The sequence below is a fragment of the Eucyclogobius newberryi genome, unplaced genomic scaffold (genome assembly GCF_026437365.1).
Source record: "Eucyclogobius newberryi isolate DKJ021-1_F unplaced genomic scaffold, fEucNew1.0.hap1 SCAF_16, whole genome shotgun sequence".
Classification (NCBI taxonomy): domain Eukaryota; kingdom Metazoa; phylum Chordata; class Actinopteri; order Gobiiformes; family Gobiidae; genus Eucyclogobius; species Eucyclogobius newberryi.
The window spans coordinates 4557568-4567567 of record NW_027315790.1 but is presented as its reverse complement, the minus strand read 5'-3'; the positions used below and the strand labels follow the sequence as shown (position 1 = coordinate 4567567).

General features: G+C 48.9%; 1 protein-coding gene and 1 long non-coding RNA gene across 2 annotated transcripts in view; both read left to right on the top strand.

Annotated features, from left to right (window-relative positions):
* Positions 1-10000, top strand: part of LOC140361601 (uncharacterized) — a 229715-nt gene that overhangs the window by 144670 nt on the left and 75045 nt on the right. The gene's annotated exons all lie outside the window — the stretch shown is intronic.
* Positions 338-3864, top strand: arl4ab (ADP-ribosylation factor-like 4ab). The gene is made up of 2 exons (XM_072447327.1): positions 338-362; positions 2053-3864. Exon 2 carries the CDS (start codon positions 2120-2122, stop codon positions 2723-2725), a length of 606 nt encoding a protein of 201 aa, XP_072303428.1. The 5' UTR covers positions 338-362; positions 2053-2119; the 3' UTR covers positions 2726-3864.

Genomic DNA, 10000 nt, shown 5'->3' with positions numbered 1-10000 from the left:
CAACAACAACAACAACGAAGTCGACAAATGTAAGGAAAGGCAGAGGCTGGGTAATTAATTATTATTATTATCATGATTATTGTATGATACAGGGTGAAACACACACTTTGAAGTCGTGCAGCTACAGTAGGTGGCGCTCATGTGACACTTATAACACAAGTCTTATTTTACACCAGCTTTATTTTGTAGCGCGCTTGGCGGAAGTTGCTGTGCACGGCTCTCACGTGACATACATAAAGGGCTGAGCGCGCGCGTGCGGGGACAGTTTGAGCTGGACACACACGAGAGACCGGAGCGCGCCGTGACCTGTCCAGGAGATACATGGACCTGTCCCTCACGACATCGTCTGGAGCTGCTCAAAGGTAATGTCTTCTTCCGGTTTCGCACTTGTTATTGTCTATTCAGGAAATACAGTCGGAACATTTGCTGCGCGTTAAAACAATTCCTTAAACGTGTCTCTCGTGTCACGTGACTGGTCATATCTGCGTGTGCGTTTGAAAAAACAACAACGCGATGCGAAGTTGAGGCCCAGTGCCGGACGTGAGCGAGGACACTTGTTGGCATTGGATACGCAAATGAAATGCGGTCTCCCTTAGCAACGGCGCTGACCTGAGCCTGGTTGTGCCGTGACCGGGGACAATACGCGGACAATGTCTCACGAACGCGTTATTGTGAAGTCAAATCAAACTTCACGCGCCTCACGCGCTGCGGAGGGACGTTCTTCCAGATGCAGAGGTGTGTCCCGCTCCCTCCTGGTGTCCCTCCTGGTGTCCCTCCTGGTGTCCCTCCTGGTGTCCCTCCTGGTGTCCCTCACCTAGAGCAGGGAGCAGTCAGTCTCTAAGACCGTGTCCTGGTGTCCCTCCTCACCTACGGCAGAGGTGTGTCCTGCTCTCCGCCGTGTCCTGGTGTCCCTCCTGTTGTCCCTCCTCACCTACAGCAGGGAGCGGTCAGTCTCTAACAAAGACACGGGGACAGGGCAGGTGCAGCAGGGAGCGGTCAGTCTCTAACAAAGACACGGGGACAGGGCAGGTGCAGCAGGGAGCGGTCAGTCTCTAACAAAGACATGGGGACAGGGCAGGTGCAGCAGGGAGCGGTCAGTCTCTAACAAAGACACGGGGACAGGGCAGGTGCAGCAGGGAGCGGTCAGTCTCTAACAAAGACACGGGGACAGGGCAGGTGCAGCAGGGAGCGGTCAGTCTCTAACAAAGACACGGGGACAGGGCAGGTGCAGCAGGGAGCGGTCACGGATTCTGATTATGTCCCAAATGTGGACAACTCGTGCCACATTGGAACCTTTAAAGTGCTACAAATGTGATGGAAATGTGCCTTTAGCCTTAGTCAAGCTGTTGCCCGGCAACACATTTAAAGGGGAAGTTCATGGATGTGTTCAGTGTTCATATCAGTCAGTTTAATGATAATGAGTGTTGGGAAGTGAACTTTAGACATGGTTTTGATACAGAATCTGTCACTGAAAAGACACTTTCACATTGAGTTGCTTTAGGTTTGTTGCACTTTGTTGTTATGGATTTATTAATCACGTTATTAGAGAAGGAAAACACACACACACACACACACACACACACACACACACACACACACACACACACACTGTATTCTCCTACATGTTTTCTATTTTCAGGTTAATGGTTTATCTAATTAAAGGGGCAGTTGTATTTGTTAGTTTACTCTGTTCTTGCCTCATGAACCTGTTCTAAACTGACCAAATGACGAGTGTCTTTGTAACACATGTCAGTACAGTACGGCCTCATGAACACGTGTATATTCCGTGTATATTCCGTGTAGAGCCCAGTTCCTCGGCTCGTGTCCCTGTGTTTACTGATCCTGAATAGAAATGAGACGTTCCCTCCGGCGACATGTGCAAATGTGCTGCTGCGCCTCCTGCTGTGTTCCTCCTCATTCACCTCCCGCCGCCTCTGTAATGCAGGATGTGTCGTCCACGGGAGCAGGGGATTATTCACTTGTGGCTGCTCCTCTTTGTAAGTCGATGTCTGTCTGTTGTTTGGCTCATGCTCGTTCTCTTGACCCCTCCAGGTTCCTGCTGCAGTGAATACCAAAAGCCCGCTTGAATATTGAGCCACGACTTCCTCCTCGTCACACAATGGGGAACGGCATCTCGGATCAGCCCGCGTTCTTCTCGCGGCTGCCGTCCTTTCAGGCCTTCCACATCGTCATCCTCGGTTTGGACTGCGCCGGGAAGACGACGGTTCTCTACCGGCTGCGCTTTAACGAGTTCGTCAACACCGTCCCGACGAAGGGCTTCAACACGGAGAGGATTAAAGTTTCGCTCGGAAGCAAAGGGCGCGCGGCTTCTTTCCACTTCTGGGACGTCGGCGGACAGGAAAAGCTGCGTCCGCTTTGGCGATCATACACGCGCTGCGCCGACGGGATTATTTTCGTGGTGGATTCGGTCGACACGGAACGCATCGAGGAAGCGAAAACGGAATTGCACAAGATCACCAGGCTGGGGGAGAACCAAGGCGTGCCCGTGCTGGTGGTGGCTAACAAGCAGGACCTGAGGAACTCGCTGACACAAGCTGAAATAGAAAGTATGCTAGCTTTGGGCGAGCTTAGCATGGCGACGCCGTGGCATCTGCAGCCAGCGTGTGCCATCATTGGTGAGGGGCTTCAAGAGGGACTAGACAAGCTCCACGCAATGATCCTGAAGAGGAGGAAGATGCTGCGGCAACAGAAGAAGAAAAGATGAACCTTTTAAGAGCGACGTTATGGAGTATAAGATGCGTTGTGTTTGGGATGCGATGGCGTCGCCAGAGTCCAGAGCTCTCCTCAGTCTGATGGGAAGATTGCCTCTTGAGGTCAGGCACGAGCTGGACTCAACTGGTCTGAACTGGACGGAGACGGACGAAAGTGTCACTCCAACAGAACATGTGAAGTTTACCAAGTTTTAAAGATGGACTGTGTTACTACTTTAAAGTATGTGCTACTTTATGTTCTGAAACAATCACCAAAGTGTTCAATGCCTTCTGGAGCGGGCGTGGTCATGTGGACTCTATGTTTACACCAATGCTAATCAGAAAGCACATTACCCTTAAACACTGTTGAACTGGAGACGCTGGGCAGCTGTTGAATCCAGGAGGCGGGCAGCATGATCTGAGCAGGCCCACAATGCAGTGCAGCATGATCTGAGCAGGCCCACAATGCAGTGCAGCATGATCTGAGCAGGCCCACAATGCAGTGCAGCATGATCTGAGCAGGCCCACAATGCAGTGCAGCATGATCTGAGCAGGCCCACAATGCAGTGCAGCAGTGCCACTGGTCATCCAGGGAACTCCTTCTGTCTCTGACATGAGCTGCTGAATATGGACCAGTATTATTTGCACAATAAACGTTACGACAATCTGCCAGCTAAACATGGGATATGTATTAAACCTGTTGCTATCCAAGCAATAAACCTGTTTTTTAAACTGAGTTCTAGGAAAGTATTATCCAGTTGCCATATATGTATATTTATAAGACTAAACAAACTGGTTTCATTGAGAACCAAATGTGTTTGTGACCTGGCTGTTGTTTAGTGCAGCACCTTAAGCTAGTGGACATGTCTCATGTAGAATAAACATGTGTTTTGTAGTAAATGAGCAGCTGTGACGAGTCTGTGTCATGTGTGAGTGGCAGGAGCAGCTGTCACTCACAGGCCCTTCACCTGCACACTCAGCATGCTGCAGGCCTCTCAATGCACTTTAGCCCCTTCTTCTGATCAGACCGACACAACAATGGACATTCTGGATCTAATGAAGTCAAATATTGCTTCAAAGAAGCACATTATGTTATATGTGTAAAATGTATATCTCCACTGAACGATGAGTTTGATACTAACTTCAGCAGTGATTCTATTCATATGTCTCCTCTTCTTCACCTGAATAAAGCTGACTAAATGATGCAGGACGTGTGTGTCTCTCAGTAGAACTGTGGGGCCTCAGCAGCACATGCTGATAGTGGGGCCCTTCAGCCTTTTGAAGTCAGGGCTTTACTTTTATCTCTTGAGTTGTCCACATCAAACATGGCATTGTTCTGAGTACTGCACTTTCTCTGTCACATGACCAGCTTAAACATGAACATGTGACTGAAGCAAACGAAATCTCATTTGTGTTAAACAGTTAATCTCTCTTTCAGATGAGTTAAAGAACCGTGTGAACATTGAACTAAGGAGCCAGGGGCCTCCACCTGTGTGCTTAGATCAAATACAAGTATACAGTACGAGTATGCAGTACGAGTCTGTAGTACGAGTAGGCAGTACGAGTATGCAGTACGAGTATGCAGTACGAGTATGCAGTACGAGTCTGTAGTACGAGTATACAGTACTAGTATGCAGTACGAGTATGCAGTACGAGTATGCAGTACGAGTATGCAGTACGAGTCTGCAGTACGAGAATGCAGTACGAGTGCAGTACGAGTATGCAGTACGAGTATGCAGTACGAGTATGCAGTACTAGTATGCAGTACGAGTATGCAGTACGAGTGCAGTACGAGTATGCAGTACGAGTATGCAGTACGAGTATACAGTACTAGTATGCAGTACGAGTATGCAGTACGAGTATGCAGTACGAGTATGCAGTACGAGTATGCAGTACGAGTATGCAGTACGAGTATGCAGTACGAGTCTGCAGTACGAGTCTGCAGTACGAGTATGCAGTACGAGTATGCAGTACGAGTCTGCAGTACGAGTCTGCAGTACGAGTCTGCAGTACGAGTATGCAGTACGAGTCTGCAGTACGAGTCTGCAGTACGAGTATGCAGTACGAGTCTGCAGTACGAGTATGCAGTACGAGTATGCAGTACGAGTCTGCAGTACGAGTATACAGTACGAGTCTGCAGTACGAGTATACAGTACGAGTATACAGTACTAGTATGCAGTACGAGTATGCAGTACGAGTATGCAGTACTAGTATGCAGTACGAGTATGCAGTACGAGTATGCAGTACTAGTATGCAGTACGAGTCTGCAGTACGAGTCTGCAGTACGAGTCTGCAGTACGAGTATGCAGTACGAGTATGCAGTAAGAGTATGCAGTAAGAGTATGCAGTAAGAGTATGCAGTACGAGTATGCAGTACGAGTATACAGTACGAGTATGCAGTACGAGTATGCAGTACGAGTATACAGTACTAGTATGCAGTACTAGTATGCAGTACGAGTATGCAGTACGAGTATGCAGTACTAGTATGCAGTACGAGTATGCAGTACTAGTATGCAGTACTAGTATGCAGTACTAGTATGCAGTACTAGTATACAGTAAGAGTCTGCAGTACGAGTCTGCAGTACGAGTATGCAGTACTAGTATGCAGTACGAGTATGCAGTACGAGTATGCAGTAAGAGTATGCAGTACTAGTATACAGTAAGAGTATACAGTACGAGTATGCAGTACTAGTATGCAGTACGAGTATGCAGTAAGAGTATGCAGTACAAGTATGCAGTACGAGTATGCAGTAAGAGTATGCAGTACGAGTATGCAGTACGAGTATGCAGTACGAGTATGCAGTACGAGTATGCAGTACGAGTATGCAGTACGAGTATGCAGTACGAGTATGCAGTACGAGTATGCAGTACTAGTATGCAGTACTAGTATGCAGTACTAGTATGCAGTACTAGTATACAGTACTCACCACTCATCAAACGCGTGAAACCCACAGTGAGGACAGTTAAAGTGTGGCCAGAGGGAGCAGACTCTGAACTACAGCAGCGGTTTGAACACACAGACTGGAGTGTGTTTGCTACCCAGACCACACTGGACTCCCACACGGACATTGACTCTTATGCCTCCTCTGTGCTGGACTTCATCAACACCAGCATCAACAGTGTCACCACTCACAAACAGATTACTACATTCCCGAACCAGAAGCCGTGGATGAACAGAGAAGTCCGCCTACTGCTGAAGGCACGTGACGCCGTCTTCAGATCTGGCGATGCACAGGCTTACTCTTCATCCAGGGCTGACCTGAAGAGGGGCATCAGGGAGGCCAAGCACAGCCACAAGCTAAGGATTGAGGAGCACTTTAAGAACAACTCCGATCCCCGACGCATGTGGCAGGGCATCCAGGCCATAACTGACTACAAACCCACCAACACCACCCCAACATCCAACGACGCCTCCTTCCTGGACGAGCTTAACAGCTTTTATGCTCGCTTTGAGAGGGATAACCAGGAGCCAGCCATTAAGGCTGTGCTCACGACAGGACACCAACCCCTCACACTCTCCCTCACCGACGTGTCTGCTGCACTGAGGCTGCTGGCCCCGATGGCATCCCTGGACGTGTGCTCAGGACCTGTGCTGGGCAGCTAGCTGGGGTCTTGACTGACATTTTCAACCGGTCACTGGCCCAAGCAGCTGTCCCCACATGCTTCAAAACCACCTCCATCGTGCAAGTGCCAAAACATTCCAAAGCTGAGAGCCTCAACGACTTCCGCCCTGTTGCACTCACCCCCACCATCATGAAGTGCTTCGAGAGGCTGGTCCTGGCTCACCTCAAAACCTGCCTACCACCCACACTGGACCCCTTCCAATTTGCCTACCGCCAGAATAGGAGCACGGAGGATGCCATCTCTACGGCACTACACTCCGCCCTTGCTCACCTGGACAAAAACAACACCCATGTGAGAATGCTGTTCATTGACTTTAGCTCAGCATTCAACACCATCATCCCCTCCAAACTGATGACCAAACTCAGTGACCTGGGTATCGATGCTTCCCTCTGCAACTGGGTTCTGGACTTCCTAACCAACAGACCCCAGTTTGTTAAACTGGAAAACCACACCTCCTCTACACTCATCCTGAACACCGGTGTCCCACAGGGCTGTGTGCTGAGTCCTCTCCTCTACTCCCTCTTCACCCTCGACTGCACACCTGTACATGGTTCTAACACCATTGTCAAGTTTGCAGACGACACAACGGTGGTTGGCCTCATCAGCAACAACGATGAGACGGCGTATAGAGAAGAGGTTCAGCATCTGGCAATGTGGTGCGCCGCCAACAACCTGGCTCTCAATACCAAGAAGACCAAAGAGCTCATCGTGGACTTCAGGAAGAAGAGTGGCACACACACCCCCATCCTTATCGACGGGACGGAGGTCGAGCGTGTCACCAGCTTCAAGTTCCTGGGTGTCCACATCTCCGAGGATCTCTCTTGGTCTCTCAACACCTCAACCCTGGTCAAGAAGGCACACCAGCGTCTCTTCTTCCTGAGGAGGTTGAAGAAGGCCCACCTGTCTCCTCTGATCTTGGTGAACTTTTACCGCTGCACCATCGAGAGCATCCTTACCAACTGTGTCTCAGTATGGTATGGCAGCTGCTCTGCTGCGGACCGGAAGTCACTCCAGAGGGTGGTGAAAACTGCCCAACGCATCACAGGTTCCTCACCCCCCTCCATTGAGACTGTCCAGAGCAAGAGGTGTCTGCGGAAGGGCGCGCAGCATCGTCAGAGACAGCTCTCACCCCAGCCACCAACTGTTTGCCCTCCTCCCCTCCGGGAGGCGCTACAGGGTGCTCCGTTCCCGGACCAGCAGGTTCAGGAAAAGCTTCCTCCCTGCAGCGGTCATCCTGCTGAACTCTCTACCTCAATCCCCCCCCCCCCCCACACACACACACACAGACATGCACATACAGAGACTGTAGACTGCCACACACACACAGTGATTGTGGACAACTGCTCACACCCCATACTGCCCCCTACTGTACATTCTGTATTTATTCACTGATTCACTTTACATACTCTGCACTTTTAACTGCTGTTTTGCACTTCTGGTTGATGCTAACTGCATTTCGTTGTCTTAGTACCTGTACTCTGTGCAATGACAATAAAGTTGAATCTAATCTAATCTAAGAGTCTGCAGTACGAGTATGCAGTACGAGTGCAGTACGAGTATGCAGTACGAGTATGCAGTACGAGTATACAGTACTAGTATGCAGTACGAGTATGCAGTACGAGTATGCAGTACGAGTATGCAGTACGAGTATGCAGTAAGAGTATGCAGTACGAGTATGCAGTACTAGTATACAGTAAGAGTATACAGTACGAGTATGCAGTACTAGTATACAGTACGAGTATGCAGTACGAGTATGCAGTACGAGTATACAGTACGAGTCTGCAGTACGAGTATGCAGTACGAGTATGCAGTACGAGTATGCAGTACGAGTATGCAGTACGAGTATGCGGTACGAGTATCCAGCCTCACATGTTGAACACACAGTGGAAACGGGGCGTGTTCAGTGTAGAACATTCACTCCAGTTGAACATGTGACTGTGAGAAGACTGCCCAGACACGTTTACACTTCTACACTTTAACCTCACACTTAGATGACACCGAGGCAGAACTCTGTACAGAACTGTTAGACCGTTGTACACAGTCCACACTTATCAGTTGCACAGCTCTTATTGGACGGGGAGGACATCTGGTCCTGTTGGCACAGGAAGTTGGCTCTTGTGTGTTTTGTCTTCTAAAAGCCCGGCCCAAGGGCAGCAAACAAGGCTGAGAGGATAACACGTCACACCTTTCTGGATCATAAAAGGCCATTGTTACTGTAAAAGAGCAAATCGTGTTTACAAGAACCAGGAAACACTGATCTACATTTAAAAGCTGCAATGAGCATCAGGCCTGTTTATCATTGAACTTACAAGGACCACGCCCCCAGCTCCCACGCAAAGTCTTATTGACACACGAGAAATATGAACATGAACAACAGAAGTGGAGGCTGTTTTGGGGCTTCTGGTGATGAGGGCTGTGGCTCCTGTAGGCTCCTGTGGGCCCCTGTAGGCTCCTCTATGCCCCTGTTGACTCCTGTAGGCCCCTGTAGGCTCCTCTAGGCCCCTGTAGGCTCCTGTAGGCTCCTCTAGGCCCCTGTAGGCTCCTGTGGGCCCCTGTAGGCTCCTCTATGCTCCTGTAGGCCCCTGTAGGCTCCTCTAGGCTCCTGTAGGCCCCTGTGGGCTCTTGTGGGCTCCTGAAGGCTCCTGTAGGCCCCTGTAGGCTCCCGGCCCTCGACACCCCATCCAGGAGCTGACGTGTGTGACCTGGAGGCCTGAAGGGGCATGAAAGGGGTGTGGTCCTGCTCCCGAACTTAAAATAACAAACTTAGCTTCATGTCAATCATACTTTTGCTGTGTATTCAACACAAAGTTCAATAACTAAAGCTGGTTTCAGGTCTGATCCTGTAAAGAAGCTGCTTCATGGTAAAAACACTGCATTTTTCAAAACGTGAATTATGAGCTAAATGTATTCATCAAAAACATATAGTTCTACAGTGGTTTGAGAGTGGGGTGCATTTATTTGGGCATATTTCAATCCTTACGCAAATAATTCTTCTTGCTTCTTTTAATTGTTAAATATTATTAAAGGTGTTACTCTGTAGTCACTGTTCTCCGGTGTTAGCATTAGCCTTAGCTCACATGGGGCTTAGGGGCCCCACAAACAACTGCTCCTGTTGTCTCAGGATGTTTGGGTTAGTCCTGCTGGGGTGTGTACCTACATTCCCCCGGTACCTATATTCCCCCTTTTCTATGAAGGAGGGAACAGGTTCCTCCTCAAATGATAGAATAAGCTTCTGGTTCAGGTTCCACATCCCAAGAGTTGTGCATAAATGTTTGGTTTTACAGCATATAACTATAGCAGCATATAACCCTAAACCTAACCCAGGTACCGGGGTGCATAGGGCCCGTCCTGCTGGGAGCTTGTACTGGCCCCGGGACACTAGAACTCTAGCCTACAAACACAACAATTCTTCATTAAATAGAAGTTTTGAAACTTGGATTTTGCTTTAGTCAAAATGGTGTCAATTATATTGGGTTTTAATGCCAAAACCTGATTGAGTCAACTCAAATGACTATAAAGTTGACATTTGATGCATTCCTCCAGCTTTAACTGACTTTAAGAATGCTTTTGTCACCTTGGAACAGGTATTTGAACATTTCTATCTTAAAATGATACAGTTGAAAACTCACTTCAAACTTCAGTACAAACTACACCTCTAGTTCCAG

Bases quoted from the DNA above. Each gene is read 5' to 3' on its own strand.
- arl4ab (XM_072447327.1), top strand. From the start codon at position 2,120: ATGGGGAACGGCATCTCGGATCAGCCCGCGTTCTTCTCGCGGCTGCCG.